Here is an 18525-nt window from a genome sequence, read left to right as displayed (position 1 = left end):
ACCCATTAAGTGAAGCATCAACTTAACAGGTTCAGCATTCTCCCCACACCCCTTTCTTTTTAATAGCATCTAGGTTGGTTTTTGAGCGAATAGCAAACATTAGCGTGAAATGCACTGGACAAAGAAACTAGAGATCTGGGTTTTATTCCAGTGAAATGTCACCCTGGATAGCACGGCTTGTGGGACCTTAGTTCCCCGACCAGGGATTGAATCCAAGCCCTCAGCAGTGAAATCGCAGAGTCCTAACCACTGGACTGCCAGGGAATTCCCTGCACTTTGCTTCTCAACGTCATTATCTGTAAAGGGAAGTTGTTGAACCAGGTGAATTCTAAGGTACTCTCTACTTCCAAAAGTCCATTAACCAACTTAATTTTTAATGTCTCATTCTGGAAGAAATAACTGTATCACCAAATAATATAATCAAAGAAATAAAACTGTTTTCCTCCTCTTTCCAATTATAGATTTCAGCCCTAATCAAAGAAAAATTCACATAGCTGACTAAATTATATTGTTATATAATCACTCAATTAACTGCAAAAATGAAAGAAGAGTTTTGACAGATCAAAGAAACATACCACAAGCGTTTTTTTCCTTAATGGAAGAAGAAGAATTTAAAATAATTAGTTTAAATAGACAACTGTTTCAACGTCTACTTAAATGAGGAAGGATGTTAAGTCGTTAAAATGATGTGTTCATTATTCATGGAGTCTTCTGCTTGATTTTTACTAAGTAAAACATAAAAACTATACTATTTGTTAATTGGTTAACTGATTCAATATTCATTAATTTTAAGTTCCCAAATTTTACATTGAAAACTCACGATTTTTCTCTCAGGAAACTCAGAAGTCAGCAATTCTTTTAGTCTCAACTGTCTGGCATACAAGATAAAAGAATTACACTCTAAGATTTTCTCCAAGGTATCTTCTAACTTAAAAAGAATTCATTATTTTTTCACCTATGCAGTATGATGGCCTCATTTTAAAAATACGATACAAGCCCTAAATGCTAAAAACAAAAATAACCAAAATAGTGAAAGGGAATTTTTGAGGAAAACCTATTAATGCGAATATGATATTTAACTATATCAGGATGTTCTTGAAATTCTGATATATTTAACTATTATCAGGATGTTCCTAAAATCCTGACTAATGGAGAACTTAAAGACTCTCAAAGGTACGTGAACCATTAAGTAACAGATGAGACACGGAAGGATCTGAAAGAGAAGTAGTGTCTTCTATTTAAAGATCTAACTGGGCCATTGCCCAAAAAAAGTTAGGGGACCAGTTACAGGCTTTAATGCTACACCAATAATTTGAAATCTAGCCCAACCATCACCATTTAGACATTTTCCATCTCTGTAGGTTTATCATTTTTCACAATCTGGGAAAATGGCCTGTAATTCAAAAGTAGGTATAAATTTAATAAAATAGAACTATACATCACATGCATGTATTAATGAGCTAAAATAAATCATTCTGATTTTGCTTTAATTTTATAGAGAAAACCACTCTCATGTTGAAAAAGCTCTATTCTTTTCACCTATGATAAAAATTTGATTGTATGTTTTGACCCAAAATATTAAGATAAAAGGAGGATAAAAAAGGAATCTCAGCAAGAAAAAGTGAGTTTTCTTTTTTAAGGTCAGGGAGAAGTTGGCTGGGAGAAAGCCTTCCCCAATTTAAAGAGAAATGACAATGGCAAAACAAGAGCAAATTTAATATGTCAGATCACCTTGATCAATACCTCGTCCCTGCAAGGTTGACATATCAACCAGGAGAGCTGCCTTTTAACTCTGTCTTTTGCCTCTTGACATGGGTTCAGAATGTCAGAATGAAAATAGGTAAAGAAAGCCTGGCTTGTTTGCATGTGGTTACAGACAAATTTTAATTCCCTTCCTCTCTCCATAATGTTTCTATTAAAAGCTTGTGGATCAGTTCTATAACAAATATGTCAAGTTTTGAACCAGGGCTCGCCAATCTCCGCTAGACAGAGCCTCACCCTTACCCGCACCCATGGCAGACACAAAGAATAGTTCATAGAGCACTCCTCTGTTAAGCCCAGACTCCTCCCTCACAATGTGCACTGAGTACCTGCTATGTGCCAGCTCATGTGCTAGGTGCCCACATGACAGCAGACCCACCTTGGCATCCCTGGCACTCAATATTTCAGCACAAAGTTTCAAGACATGGTTTTGAGGTGAGACCTGAGTTTCTGTATACTGGGCATATATCAATAAATCCCTACAGTACAGATGTCACACCTTGATAACAGTAGCCACCACCAAGATACCCAGACTAGCTTCCCCTGGTTTCCCGCCACCCCCCTCATCATCAAACAACCTCCTGATTATAATGTTGTCATTTACATACATTTGCCTACAGGGAGAGAATATGCAGACAAAAGCATTTAAGCTCTTGGTTCCTTAGGCAGTTATCGCTCTTGCTGTTAATCAAACAATAAATTCTTATTCTTTGTTAGACACTAGGTGCCTACAAGATTGATTAGAAGCAATCAGTCTTCCCCCAGCTACATTCATGCTACTGTAGGGATTCTTGTTTAAGATTTGTTACACCACCCCCTCCCCCCAACTTGTCACTTCTCCCTTCCTCCCTCCATCCTGATGATAAACATCCCTTCCTACTCAACCTCCTCAGCTAGACACCTGGGTGTCATCCCTCATCCTTCTGGCTTCCCTACACACTACATTCTGACATCAAGTTCTGTCCACTCTGCTTTCTAAATATTTCTATTTTTTTTAAATTTTTATTGGAGTACATTCTGTTAACCTTCTAAACATTTCTAAAAATACCCCTCCTCTCTACCCTCAGCACCACCCACTTCCCACCTGGATCAATTCAAGAATCTTCAATTTTCTGCTCATTCCCCAGGGAGAGAACAAGTTTTCCAAATGGTAGTGCATTTTCTGCTACTGATACAGCTGAAAAAGTATATCCTAAAATAATGAACCTTGATACATGGATAAAATACCACATTGTGAGAGAAATTTTTAAACTCTAATCAATACATATTAAAAATGCACTCACCAAAACAAGGAAAGGATAAACATCTCATTTAAAAGTTAGAATTAAAGATATATATGTGTTCTGTGTGTGTGTGTGTTGTATATATATAATACATGGATATATGAAAAACACAGCAGTCCCTGAGGTCCAGAATTGGTCTGACATTCACAGCTAGACTTCAGTGTTACTATAACCTGGTCTGACCTGTGCTCTTCTGTGGGATATCATCTCACAGAATATCTATATCAAATGAAGCCACTCTGGGGCTTTGATAAATTGATACAAAAAAAAGGTCATTCAATGAGTGACTGCCACTTCTTTACCAATTACAGCTTTTTCCTCAATCGAGTCTGCCCCCACTACAAATAAGATTTAATGAAATATTCAATCATAGAATTGTCCTTCCTCTGACAGTACCCAACACAGAATGAGTCCTTGCTTCCTTAGAACCTCCCTGAAGTTATCCAACCAAAGCCCAATTTCTATGACAGCTCTCACACCTCTTATTGAGCTGCCCTGAGGTGTCCTATAATGTCCATTCTTCCTTGCTGCAATGAGTAGCAAACTCAACTTGTTTGACTCCAGGTATGTTCTCGGTGGTCTTTAGCTGAAGAGAATGGAGATACATACACACACACTCTGACATTCATATTCTATCTCTGTCTCTAACATCTCTGTTCTTTGACCAAAAGACATTGGTGGGACATCATTTTGTACATTATGATCACATGAATACCATCTAGAAGAGGATTTGTATTACAGAGAACAAACTAGTGGTTGCCAGAGGGGAGAGGAGTCGGGTGGGGGCAAAATAGGTGAAGAGGATTAAGAGTTGCAAGCTATTAGTCAGAAAATAAGTCACAGGAATGTAAGGGACAGCACAGGGAATACAGCCGATCTTTTATAACAACTTTGTATAGTGTATAATCTATAAAAACATCAAGTCACTTTGTTATATGCCTGAAACTAACACTGTTAGTCAACTATACTTCAATGAACTTTTTTTTTTTAAGAAGATTTGTTTTCCGTATAGAAAGAGGATGGATAGAAGCAGGAAGCGGTTATACACCTTTACTGTGTTCAAGCACAGTGCAGAAGAGAAAGTCTTCCCACTTGGTCCAGCTCTCGCCAGCATCATGGTCATGGCTTCTCACCACTGACATCTGTTCAGAAACACTCCGCATTACTTCATATTTAGCAGGCTGACAAACCAATTGTCCACAGTTGTGTAATACAACCTGGGTCCTTGTTAACCATTAACTTTCATCCTCACTCAACCAAATACACTGCCTCCTATTTAAGAGGCAAGAGGCTATTAAAAGCTAGGAACTCCCTAATTTCTAGTTTTCTGAAAACCTTCGTCCCTACGGATGTATTTCAGTCTGTGCCACTTTTTCCACCTCCTTTCCCTTTTCAACAACAAGGGTACCCTCCTCCCACTCAACGTTCAGCCCCTCTCCCAACATCTGGGTCCTTCCTGCTCCTCATGCTGAGGTTTCAGGGACATTCTTCTTTTCTCCTTTGTTTAACTACATTCCTCTTGACAGGATTATATACAAGTGCCTCCCACCTTAACACACACAAATCCTCCCCCTTTTCATTCCTAGTCCCACTCTACCTAATGCACTTTTGGCTTCCATTCACTGCCCAGCTAGAAAGCACTCCTCATCTGGTTTCTCCCACTTCCTCACCCACAATTTGCTCTTCAGCTACTGCAGCATCACCTCTGCTTTCCATGCTCCGCTGGCTGAAACACCCTGATCCCAAGCACGTCTCTCCTAACTGACAAATGCCAAGCACTTCTTGCAATTTCACTTGGCATCTTCTGAGGGCGCTAGACACCAGTCACAATTCTCTTCCCGCAAATCCTTTTCTTCCTCAGCTTCCAGGATGTGTTTTGGCTTACCTCTTACTTCTTTGGTTGCCCCTTCCTGATCTGCTTTTCAGGACCCCCTTCTCCCCTCCATCCACCTCAGCTTCCTTAGACTCTTTGTGGGCAGCTGCATCCACCCCCTCCACAGTTTCAGACTCGGAGGACATCTCCAGTCTAGCCATTTCTTAAGTTCAAACCACTTACAGAACGTCTCTACTAGATAACCTATGGCTACCTCGCACGCCATGTCTAAAACTAACTTTACTCCCCATCACTGCTACCTGACCTCAGATGCTTCTCTTCTGGAATTCCCCAACCTAGTGAAATCACCACCTACACAGTCATCCAGGCAAAAACCAAGACTCCCGTCTCTCTTCTCTCTTTCCCCACATTCAACAGAATTAGCAAAACTGTTGACTTTGGTCTAAGCACCTCTGGAACCCATCTCCTCAACTCTGCCTTCTCTCATTTCTCCCCAGATTAGAGCGTTAAGCTTCCTGTGTTGGGCCTTGCTCCCTCATCCTCCACAGAGCTGTCACAGAGAGTTTTCAAAAATGTAGATCTCATGTTTTTCGCCTGCGTCACGGCCTTTAGAATAAAGGCCAAAGTTTCCAGCATATCACGTACTTCCATCTCACCTCCCGCCACTTTCCCACAGGCTTCTTAGTGTTACACCAGTATACTTGCACTTTCCTTCCAAACACATCACACCCTCTTATTCTCATTCCTTCTTATATGCTTGAAATAGCCTTCCTCCTCCTCTCTCCTCATCTCTCTCTCTCTTTTTTTTTTTTTTTACTGACCAGTCAAGATTAATCACCCCAGCAAGGAAGTAAAGCAACAGGAAATTTTGATATATTGCTGGAACTTCCACATACTTTAAATTGGTTCAATCACTTACGAAAAATAGGTGGGCATTATTTAGTGATAGATAAGTCGACAACATATACATCATGTATGTTTCCACTCCAGGAAAATACCCTGGCGATACTGGTGTATAAGGGCACCAGAGTACACACACACACACACACACGCTCACAGAATGTGCTCAGTAGCCAAAGATGACAATCAATCCGTATATCTATCAGCAAGAGAACAGAGACATTGTGGTATGTTCATATAATGTACGGCTACTATGCAGTAATGGAAATAAGCCAGCTATACACAACAACTTGGATGAATTTTACAAATAATAGTGAGCAAAAGACGACAAAAAAATGGAATGCAGTAGAATTTAAGTTCAAAACAAACAAAATTAAAACTATACTAATTAAGGATGCCTTCATCAGTGGTAAAATTAATGAAGCAGGAGTCGGGCTACTGTAACTTGGGAAGAGTTGTAACTAGGAAGGGACACAGAGAGAGCTTCTCGGATGCTGGGAATACTCTATTTCTTTTTTTGGCCGCACTGCACATCTTGCACATGTGCAAGCTTCCCAACCAGGGATCAAACCCAGGCCCCAGCAATGAAAGTGCCAAGTCCTAATCACTGGACTGCCAAGGAATTCCCAGTACTCTGTTTCTTGATAGTAGTCACAAAGGTGTTCACTTCATAATAATTCACTGGGCTGTACCTGTTATGTTTCATGAATTTTCTATAGATCTACATTTCATAATTTAAAAAATTATGTCACTCTTGGGTGCACTTATATTCTGAGCTTACAACTCATTAACGTCTTATAATCATTTTTTTTTAAATCTTCACTGAATTTATTATAATATTGCTTCTGTTTTATGTTTTTGGTTTTTTGGCCGAGAGGCATGTGGGATCTTAGGTCCCTGACTAGGGATCAAACCTGTACCCCCTGCATTGGAAGGTGAAATCCCAACCACTGGACCCCCAGGGAAGTGCCAATCATTCATTCTTTACTTGTCTTTTCTGATGATTCTTAGAGGATAATTTTATTTTTTTGGTCAGATGATTCTGTTATAGAAGCAAAGATGCCCAGGCCTCACCATAATTCAAATGAACCAGAATCACTGGAAGGTAGGGCCAGAACATGTGAGTAAGCCTCCCTAATTTCACAGGTGACTCTGAACATACAATCCCTGGTTACAAACTACTGCCCAAACTGGAAGCTCCTTGAAAACACTGACACTCCCTTCTGCCTGTTACCCACACCTAGTCCAGCACCTGGTATACAGCAGGCACTCAAAACATGTTTGTCAAAGTCAAGATGAAAGTCCGTATTTCCAAAACAAACTTGCACATCTCACAAGTTTTACGTCTTTGCATTACTTCCAGGTAAAACATTCACAGTGTGGGTGCTGACTCAGAGTGACCAAGAGAGGCTTGAGTCAGGCTCCTGAAGGACGTCGTGTGTGGTCTGAGACACTCTTAGGTCATCCTACCCCATCAAAGGACAAACTAAGGCACAGAGGAAAACAAGCAGACTGTGAGGACTGCCTAGTATATATCAACTTTTCCCCACTTCAGACATCAAAGCATCAAGAGTCCACGGCACTTTTTTAGTCCAATAAATGCAATGTGTCTTTCAATCAATGGAATGTGTACATGTGTGTGTGTGTATGGGTTTTTCTGTGTATTATATATAGAATATATTTTAATAGCTAATCATAGTAATCCCTCAGCATTGAAAATGTCAATTTACTGTTAGAAATTACAAATAGCTAAACTCAAATGTACACAGTTGGAAGTTCCACAACTGTATGTTTTAGCAGACTTGTACATCAGTTACCATAAAAGTCACTCATCCTCCTGTTAAAATATTTACATTAACTGCCTAACACCACTAATGAGCTGTAATTACAAACTATTTTGACACTCATGGCAGAAAATCAGTTATACAAAATCTGAACACTGAGACGATACCTAACTCTGGGAGTAGAAGCAAGCACTGAACTTTATGATGAAAAAGTAAACTTGTTTACACGTCGAAAGTGCAAGGACTCATCAAGCTTAAAGAAAAGTACGCCCCCCATCCCCAACACACAGATTTAAATATGGTAACAGAGAAGAGGAAAGACAAAAAGGGGGAGAAAAGAAAGTATGGCTGATACTTTAGGTCTACTATCAGTAAATATCTTAGAAACCTAGATTCTTTCCTAACTTCCAAAACTGAGGAAAAACTTACTCACAAAGAAATGTAATCAAGGAAAATAAACTTGGGTATGTTGCATCTACAAGACGGTTTGATGTCCTTAATCAAGTACAGCATCTTTGAGACTGTCCTACTGGGTAGATAATAATGTCCATATCTTCATCCAAAGCACATCAAAGACAAGTTTCCACACCCAGCTGGTTAGGAAAGGTACAGGGTAAGGAAAGACAGACTAAATTACTATTCTGTTGTGACAAACAACTTAGTTGGGTTTTCTACCCAAACTGTACAGTGCCCAGAATTTAAACTCATGGGAACAGCAGAGTAACACAAAGTACATGCTCTCACCTGGATGCTATTCCCACCTGCACTCAGTTGGTGTATCTCTGGACATTGCTGCCGCATTCACAAAATGAATATAACATCTCTTCCTGCAGGGCAGGGCTGAGGACACAAAACGAGATCTTTCACCCCTAAGACCAGTGCTCCTTCAACACATCTGAAGGCAAGTGGCTGAAAAATACTTGCCTCCGAAAGTCACATCCAGTGGTACAGTCTGTGATACCTTCCATTGAGGTAGGGGTGGAAAAGTTCCACTGAACACCTGAATGTCTAGGAAGAAGTATGTCCACAAATCCACGCTTCAGCACTGAAATTTGGGAGGAGTTAACTGAAGATCAAAGAAATTATGTAAAAGCAAAAACAAAGATGCTACACACTAACCACAAAGCCTTAAAGCTCACCCACTGAAAAAAAATTCTATCTGATCTCCTGGTAGGATAGAACCTACAGATGAGATCCATTATCTGTCTCCTTGTTCCTCAAACACAATCCAACTATATCGCACAGTCTATAAGCGTTCACCATGGCAATCTTAGTTCTGTACTTTTTTTTTGTTTTAGCCAAGCCACGCGGCTTGTGGGATCTGTTTCCTGACCAGGGACTGAACCCGGGCCATAGCAGTGAAAGCCCAGAATCCTAACCACTAGGCCACGAGGGAACTCCCAATACTGTACTTAGTTTGATGATAAGACTTAAAATGTTTATATCATCCTATTCTGGAACATCTGAATGTCTACTTCTAAATCAAGTACTGCCAGGCCACTCTGTGTCCACAGCCTCAACTCTTTTGGCATCAAGTGGTACAACTTTGCTGGGAGTTAGTGAGGAAGAAGTGGACTTACTATATGTCCAAGTCATGTGCACAGAGAGTTAAGGCCACGGGACATAATTTTACTCTGAGGGAATGAAGGCTCATCAGCAGTGCAAAACTGACTACTCATCACATGGCATTCTGTCATTCAGCACACCAAGCTCAGTGTGCAGCACCACGGTTACCCTGGGAACGACAATTTAGCTTGAGCAGATAGTATCTGGAGCTTTATGTTGCTATTCTGTATTTTTATTGGTTATACAATTTTGTTGGTTTTTAGGTTATCAATTTCTTTGGGTTATATGGGTGTGTAAAACCTATATGCATAAGTACACCTGCCTTTACAAATATTTAAGTGACAATGTATTTAAAGTAATTAAGGCAATGCTGGGCTTCTGCAACTTAGCTGTTAGATGTTTACATTGTTTTTCAATTTTAATTATCCCAAACATTGCAGAAGTTTGAGAAACCCTGCAAGTTTATAGATATTGAGAAAGATCTTCAAAGCAAAACGTGCCCACCTAATAATAGTTGTAAGCAAACTGGGGCATAATGGATATAGGGTCAGCTCTTCAGCTGGCTGATCATCTGAGCAGAGGTAAAGACCTTCCCTGACAGAGTTTCCTCAGCTTCTGGAGATCTTTGCTTAACACCTTTCTCCTTCACCCCACCCCCCTTTAAATCTCACTATGAATCCAAGAAGACGACTTGGGCTCAAGTTTTAAGCAAGTGATTGATAATGAGAATAGCTCAAAAAGAGTCAGTGCAAGTGATGAAGGATTCAGAAACCAGATGTTTGTCCAAAACAGTGATGTTTAGGGGATGGGCAGAAGGGGGAAATAGTAGAGGAAAGCACGACCACTGTCATGAAATGTCTGAAGGGCTGCCATGTAGCTCCATCTGGAGTCTTGTGCAGCTCCAAGTGGTGGCTCTAGAATCACAGAGGGGAAGTTACAAGGACACACATTTTGGTTGGAGATGCTGAGGACCACTCCCATGTATCAAAGAGCCACTGCATGCTAGGACTCTGTTAAGTGTTTTACACGCATTACAGGGTTCATGGGCAACCTTCCAGCATTGGCTTTGATCACTAAACTAAAGAGATGAGTTTATGCCAGGATATTTCTCAAATTCTTCCTCTGGCAGAGTCTTGATGGAGAGTATAACCAGCAGTAAGTTTCCGTAACTCCTTTTTTCTTTTCTTGATTCCTTAACAGATGAGGTAAATACTGTTAAGTAAAGAGACCAAGATAATGGGCACAGATATTGGGGAAGAGAGAAATCAATCACTACCTTTCAGAAATAATGACATTGTTATTACATAAAAATTAACAAAGCAATCTGAAGTTTGTAAAACATACACAGTGAAGGAAGAACTAATCAATGACAAACTATTGTGATATATTTTGGTTGCAAGTGATTATAATTTAACCAACATATAAACAAAAGGTAACACAGTAGGTCATAATTGTATATTATTTTAGTTATTTGAGATGTTAGTAAATGTTATAGTGTAATCAAAAGTACTAAATCAGTATTTTCCCATTCCTTCAGTCTCTAAGGTAGTGGCTTCTGCAAATTACAATATGGCTAGTCTAGTGCTTCAGGCTGCAGGAGATACGGCAAACAGGATAAAATAGCCTGGATTAGAGTAAAAATTATAGCATGTCTTAATGAATGAAAGAGTATTCATCTAAATTCTAGCCTTAAATTATATTTCCAACTCACAGAATTTAAAAAGTATTGTACAATGCAGATTGTACTTAAACTATATATTACATTTTCTAAAGACAATGCTTAAAATAATGCTAAAAGACGACCAAAACTGAGACTTAGCTATGTCAGAGAATTAACTTAAAGCAGACATTGAAAATATTAGTGGGTTTAGAATAGTCCTGGGACTTAAACACACACATTCAACATAAAGATACAAGACTTTAATTATGAAAGATGTCTAGAGAGAAAAATCAAGTCAAGCATCTCAGAAACTAGTGAAACTGACAACTGTTAACATACAAATATACTGCACCCTTTTTTTTCTTGAATAAAAGTTTATTTCAAAACTAAAATATGAAGGGTCAAGGAATGTCCAGCTGGCTGTTTTAACTAAGAAAGGTTTTTAAACACCAATATCCACCTATTCCCACCTACCAAAATACCTCATATATGGCACAAAAGTAAAATGAGTCATCAAGCATCACATGCCAGAAGTATCTGTTGATAGGATAAAGGGATGAACAAGATGACCGTGGTCCCAGCCCTCAATGAGCTTGTAATTTTCCCTTTCCTGATAACATTCTACGGGGAAGATCCTCCTCTGGGTTATGGAGGGTTCTAAGAACCCCATCTAAACCTGGGTAACCACATTCAATCACAAAACTTGGCCAATTTTTAAAGAGAGACATGCAGCCAGACAGATCATTTCTCTTTCCCACTTCCAGAAGCATTTCCCAAGATCACTGAACTTTAAGGGGCAAGAGAATCATCAAAAAATCACTGGTCTTAAATGCTGATTTGTTCAAAGGTAGCTTTTCAGTAAATATTTTCACACCCCCAAAAAATAAAAATAAAGGGGAAGAGGGCCTTAGCAATTACCTAACTGTCTGCATTTTGCAGATGAGGAAACCAAAGTCAAGCAAGGCAACTCGGCAGAATTTGAATGCACAGACCTTACTGTACAGGTGTATAGATAATCCATGGTTCATTTCAGGAACCATACACAGAACATCCTAAAACTGTCTTTACATCTACAGTGACTGATGAACTACCACCATCTTCATTTTCCAAATATAAATGACTAGCAGGTTTGGCTGCAGCAGTGATGCAGCTCAAGATTGCTGATGTATGACCTACGTAAACTTCAGGGGTCAGAATGGACCCCATCTCATGGGTGGTGGTAGAACATAGCAGTTACAAATACAGAAGTTCAAACGCCAAGGAGAAAGGCCTCCTGTTCCAGCCCCACCTCTTCTGACCGGTCCAAAGGGACAATTTCTTTATCCTCTGAGTCTCAATCTCCCCAGCTGCAAAATGGGGAAGACAAGGTAGCCGTATTCCAAAGGGATAACAAGGGTGAGATAAAACACAGAGTATTTCACACAATGATTGCATATAAAAATCTAAAAAATAGTAGTATTGCTGAGAAGAAAAGGATCCCTAATCCGTAGGATAATGGTTTACTTTATCAACAGAAGAGATTAAAAACAGATGTGGGCAGGGAGGGTTGGGGGAGAATTAATTGGGAGACTGGGATACCAAATTGCACACTCTAAATACATGCAGTTTATTGTCTGTTAACTGTATCTCTATAAAAGTTCTTAAAAAGGCAAAAAAAACAGAAGTGGTATGAGCATGGGCAGGTGGGGATGAGAAGAAAGAGGCGGTACAGACCCACAGAAGCTCCCCGACCCCCTCTCTGAAGAAGAAAGCAGCTGGACAACCTCTCCTTCAAGGGAATCTAGTTTCCTTTATTTCATATCACAGAGCTGTAAAATGTCCATTTTCATGGTTTAAAACCTCATGAAATAGTGGTCTTCTCTTATAACTACCAGTGTATCATTGTGTCAGACCCTCATCTCATAAATGCTCTCCCAAGTATTTCCTTTCTTCCCCCACCCTTTAGAATTCTTTATTCTTCAAATGAAAATCTCTCTTTCCATTACCTCTGGAAAGAGCTTATTATGCAGCTATGTTATAGCAGATCTGAGTTCCCCTGTTCTGAGGAAATGAAATGAAAAAAAAGATCAGATTTATAGAAGCAAGGACAGCAGAACAGTCATTCTCTCCACGACGATGAGTCAGCAGAGCCTCTCTGATTTATCTGAAATGCAATTTAATTTTTCAAAATGCATACTTTCACAAATATATAGGAACAACCCTATTCAAACAATTCATACAAAAGTTCCCTTGACAATCAAGAGACCTAGAGGTAACATTTTCTGGGCTATTTATTCAATGAACTTACTGTTACCAAGATCCCTAACCTCACGACGCACTCAGCCCAGTGCAAAGACAAACCCAATATACTGCTGATGATAAAGATAAGCCTTGCAACAGAGGAAAGGAAACATCCCGTGAGTAAGCAAAGGGAAGAGTTCCGAGCTTGACCTCAGGCCTTGGCTCCCACATCTGTTGCTCTGGGAAGCCTTTTCCATTGTCCTGGCCAGTGTGGTCCTCCTGCCTCACCCCATTACCACTTCATTTACAGCCCGGCAGCTGGAACCATCGTGTGCGTGTGCGTGCGTGCGTGTGCGTGCGTGCGTGTGTGTATGCGCTCGCGCACTCTCCCTCCCTCCCTCTAGAATGTGAGCACCTTGAGGGGAAAGACTGCACTCCCAGCACCTGGAACAATAACAACCATGCTCTCAATCAACAACACGTTGAGGCCAATGCCCCTGAGGTCTGGGAAGAGACTTCATAGAAAGATGATAGTTGAAGAGGGTCTTGAAGGATCTAGGAGTGTGCCAGGTACAGAAGGTGTTGCAGACTGAAGATTCAGTGTTACACTGCTATGTCCAAACATCATGCCTGCCTTATATAAATGTGTGCTGCTTTTGACTACTTATGTGCAAATATAGCTCATGGGTTTATGTTGCCTTCCTCACTATAACAAGTCCCAAGAGCTCAGTTTCTATTATTACTATAAAAATCCATCTTTCAAGGGGAAAAAAACCTATAATCTGAGTTCTTACGGAGACTCATTTTTACTTAAAAGTAACTGTCACTATATTTTGATTTAACACCTTCAAAGAGATTGAATAACCAAAGAGGTTCAATAAACTAGGCTTATAGTAGGAGAACGTCAAAAACTTCAAATGCTTGACTTTTTTAGAACTTTATTTTTCTTAAATTTAAGTTAATTCAAGCTAATTTGCAAGTTAACGTAATGAAAAAATGGAAGTATCACCTGTCAAAATAATCGAAATTCTCTCACAGGCCAAAAAAAGTCCAATCAGCTTACTTATTGTTGGCTGAGCAGTAAAAGGTATAAATAACATAAAATGACATATTACTTTGTTATGAAAGAGGCAGAGAGGGTAGCTACGAATTTTTTTGGCTCCTGGCAAACACTCCATCAGAGCCATATACCCACTCCCTGCTGTGTAGGACATTTGCAGCCCTGTCAATTTTCTGGAAGATGGGTTCTGAGTAGGGAAAGGCAGCCCAGGCCATCATACACTCAATAAATAACCACTTAGGCAGGGGAAGGATATGTACATTTAGACCAGAAAGGATCTAACTCAGGTGACCTGCCAACCTCTCATTCAACAGAAAAGGTCACTGAGGCCAAGAACAGAGGTAAATTTTTCTCAAATCCATAGAACCTAGGGACCCTGACTTGGGCAGGCATTGTTTCTACTGTCCTTGGGCATCTCTCTTTGGTTATCAAAATAATTATAGCTTAAATGTTCTGAGAAAGAGAACACTTGGAACAAAAGTAAGACCAAGAGCTCTGACTGAGAACCGAGGAACGTGTCATCCAGACATCCTCAGTTGTCTAACAGAGATGTGATATGGTTGGCTGGCTCATGGCTTCAGACAGCTCAACTTGATTTTCCCAATAACTGTTATGACTCACAGTCCTTTCAGAGAAGGTCCCCATCCAGCTGCAGTGACTCAACAGGATTATAGGGACGCACAGCACCAACTCATTGAAATGAATGCAGCAAGGGGAGCTCAACCAATAGGCTCAAGATGCCTGCTGGTTTAGAGTAGTGCAGGAGTATCAGCCTCCACCTGAACAGTTTTCAGTCTCCAGAGACTCTCGAGGACAGGAGAAAAAAATCTGGGCCATGCAAATTTCTTTTGTCATCTGAGTTCAATGGGATTGAGGCTCTGAATGAGTGTTCATGCCTAGCTATCTTGAGTCATCACTTTCTATTCTTCACTGAAAACATTTTTGAAAAAACGTTTTAGGAAAAACGGTATCTCCTAAACTACAAACTTCATGGAATGGAAGAGGCAGATGAGAGAAGAGCTGAACATAATGGTGTAAAAAATACTATCAGAATCTTTATTAAATATGATGAACTAAGATGAAATAGTCAATTTTGACAACATGGGGAATACCACAGACCTATTTTTACCAATGCGAACAATAACTTCACAGGTAGCTGGTTAGTTCTTCTGCATGATACATCTGAACATTCGAGCACACAATTTTAACTAAAAGTTGAAACTAAATTCTTGAACGGCTGACATGAAGCACTGATGGTTGTTTCTTTTTTTAACTGCCTCAAAACGGGGTATTCCACTCATTTTGTGGGAAATTCAAGACAGACAAAGATCTATTGTCAGAGGGAATGCCGCTATGACAAAAGAAGCGCTCAAATTTTCGTCTTTTGCAGTAATTTCATTGTATTTAATAAAATATAATTTTATTATATTTGAAGCAAGTGGGTGATTGGCTACACCAGGGAAACATTTCTGTGGTGCAAATATTTGTGTTCTATCATTATTTTTCATATTGTGGTATAATCTGGACTCTACATATGCTTCTGCTTCCCTCTCCTCCAGAAATCAGTGAATGAATGATTATAAGGATATTTATCAACCTTCAATTTATAGTTGAAACTACAGTTTAAGAATTAGACTCAGTAGGCCAGGCACCACTTGGGCGATGACAAACTCAATGCACAATGTGTGCTCTCAATATGCATAATAGACACCCTGACCATCTTCCCAAGGATGATATTCAACTTTGGAGTACATTCATTTCATGTAGCAAATACACTGTTAAAATTACTTCGGAGAAGGATATTAAAACTATTGTCCCTCCTCAGACCACACCAGGCACAGTATCCCAAGGGCATGTGAGTAATGAGTGTTTAAGCAAAAGGCACTGCCTTGATCCTTCCCTGGGGCTACTCATCTAGCCTTGGGTCAATCACAAAATTTGTTACTCAGTTTTGAAATATCTAGGCAAATGTTGCCTTTAAGCTCCTAACAGGATAAAGCAATACAGCCCTTTTAACAATGTATCTTTGTCATCACATCCTCAGGAAGCCTTTGAAACCAAAATATTCAAGTGAGCAAGATAATCTGTGAAGTCACAAACACACACGCATACACACACACACTGAAAAGACAGCTTAGTTTTGACTGGGTCCTCATCTAGCTAGGGCAGGGAAAACTTTCAGTAACAGGGACTAAATAGAAACTCAACCACTTTCAGGACTCCGCTGGGTGGCTACATCTATTTTTTAACAGTGAACTGCAGATGAAAGGACATATACTGCAGGTCCTGTATGACAAGGCATGTTGCTTAAGTTTCCTCATGTGTAAAATGGACACAGTAACTTCAAAACATAAGAACATGATGAGCTAAAGTAAGAAAAATAGTTGGCTCCAAGCTCAGTTTCCTTGCCCTGTCAAACCAACATTGCTAAGACTATCACAGCAGTATGTGCCACCTGCATTCAGAAAGATGCCTGAGAGCAGATTGTATATAAACACAGTCAGCACACACTTGGGTTCTGTCTGATCTTTATGGGTGGTGTTTAGTGCTGGATATAGGTTCTTAACTACTAGTAATGCTTTCTCTTCCTGAAGGGAAAGAAGAGGAAATGCTGCAGGAACTCAAGGATGACACAACATACAGCCAAGTAGTCCCTTTGAGTCAAGCATGGTTGACCCTTTAGGCCTAATTTATAACAGGGCCCCAACTGCTAACTCTATGGCCTCTATCACCTTAACTAGGAGAGATTAACCTTGATTCACCTCATCACCAACCAAATGTGGAAAACCCTTTAGCACAGTGGTTCTCAATCTCGCAGCACATTCAAGTCACCTGAGGAGCTTTGAAAATTCCAGATGCCCAGACCACACCCCAAACCAATTACATCCAAATATCCGAGAATGGAGCCCAGACACCCATACTTTTTAAAGTCCCCAGTGATCCAAGATGCAACCAAGGTTAAGAACCACTGCCTCGGATCACCCCTCCTCACCTCATGGAACTTTTGCTGCAAGGCAAACCAGGAAAGCCAACCTAGAATATTTCACAACCACAGCTTCTGAGCAGAGCAGGTACCACAGGGTCTCGAACCTTGAAACACCACAGGTGCCTGCACCGAGCTCCACACAGAGGGCTGAACAGACAGCTTATGAGCTAGAGGGTTACCCAGATCCTCCACATGAGAGTTTGCACTTCAAAAAAGCAAAAAACAAAAAAGTCCTCCAATCTTAAGAGATGTCCCCAAAGCCCGTTAGGATTTTTTTTTTTAAAGACAAATCTCTTGGGAAGGACAGTCAGAGCATATGTGGAAGCGCGCCCCACACACAGAGCCTGCGGAAAAGCAGACATCCACACAATTCCCGCGGCCGCCTAGAAGCCTCCCCGCAGGCTCCCCCAGCGCGGGGCGGGCGGGTGCACCTGCCGGCCCGCGGGGCCGCACCTGCCGCGCCGGGCCCTCCTACCTTCCAGCAGCTCGTCCAGGCTGGTGACCTTCCGGCTGCCGTCGATGGTGTAGATGGTGCGGACGCCCTGGGGCAGGTTCACGTTGTCTGAGAGCGAGCGGGTGAGCTCCATGAGCAGCGCATCGAAGGACCGGAAGCGGTCGCTAGAGATGGCAAACACCAGGCCCTTGAAGTAGCGGTCCCCATTCCGGTAGAAGCGCGCCTTCTTGGCCTTCTTCTCCGAGCTCAGGGCCTGCAGGGTGCGCGTGCGGTAGAAGCTGCAGTGGGCACTATGCGCCGGGCTGGGGATCAGCCCGTTCCCCTTGGGGCCGGAGCTGCTGCTGCCCCCGGAGGAGCTGGGCGCCCCTCTCCGAGACCCCGGCCGCGGCCTTTTGTCCCGTTCCTCAAAGTGCTCCAGCTCGATACTCCTGGTGCTGGCCATCGCGGCTGCTCCAGGGGCGCCCCACCAAACACGTCCCAGCCAAAGCCTCCAGGTAGCCCAGGGTCAAGGCGAGAACCGGTTCGGGGACGCCTGACTGCGAGGGGCCTCAGAGCGCCAGGACACCTGGCTCGGGCATCCCGCCCTCTCCTCGCAGGTGGAGCCGCGGAGGCGCCGGCCGGCCCGCGCCCCCCTCTAAAAGTGGCCGCAGCGCCGAGCTGCCCAGCTCATTGTCCGGCGCGCCTCGCTCGGCCCCTCCCCGCCCGCCTGCCCGGGAGCCCCACGCCCCCCCAGGCGCCTCCTCCACGCGGCCACGCCTCACAACTCCCGCCCGGGAGCCCGGCGGCCGCCGCCAAGTTGGGCCGCGCAAAGCTCGCCCCGGGCCCGCGGGCGCACACAAAGCTCGGGCGCCCGCCGCGGCTCGCGTCCGTCCGCCCGCCCGCCGCTCCCGGGAGAGCCGAGGGGAAGGAAGCAAGGCAGGGGGAGGGGCCGCGAGCGTGGGAGAAGCGCCGCCGGCCCGCGGGGGCGTCGGCCCGGCCCCGGCCCGCCCACGCGCCCGGCCCGAGGCCCGGGATGCC

General features: G+C 42.2%; 1 protein-coding gene across 6 annotated transcripts in view; it reads right to left on the bottom strand.

Annotated features, from left to right (window-relative positions):
• Nucleotides 1–18177, bottom strand: part of DCLK2 (doublecortin like kinase 2) — a 155723-nt gene extending 137546 nt beyond the window's left edge. For all 6 annotated transcript variants that reach the window (XR_009052831.1, XR_009052832.1, XM_057729382.1 and 3 more), the window contains exon 1: nt 17530–18177. Coding sequence is in view for 4 of the 6 variants with exons in the window: in XM_057729382.1 (XP_057585365.1) it covers nt 17530–17950 (421 nt within the window). In the remaining 2 variants the exon portion in view is untranslated. The remainder of the gene's footprint in view (nt 1–17529) is intronic.
• Nucleotides 18178–18525: the final 348 nt, after the last annotated feature.

Source organism: Hippopotamus amphibius, chromosome 3 (genome assembly GCF_030028045.1).
Source record: "Hippopotamus amphibius kiboko isolate mHipAmp2 chromosome 3, mHipAmp2.hap2, whole genome shotgun sequence".
Taxonomy (NCBI): Eukaryota; Metazoa; Chordata; class Mammalia; order Artiodactyla; family Hippopotamidae; genus Hippopotamus; species Hippopotamus amphibius.
The sequence above is the reverse complement of the archived record's forward strand: the minus strand, read 5'-3'. Positions and strand labels throughout refer to the sequence as shown.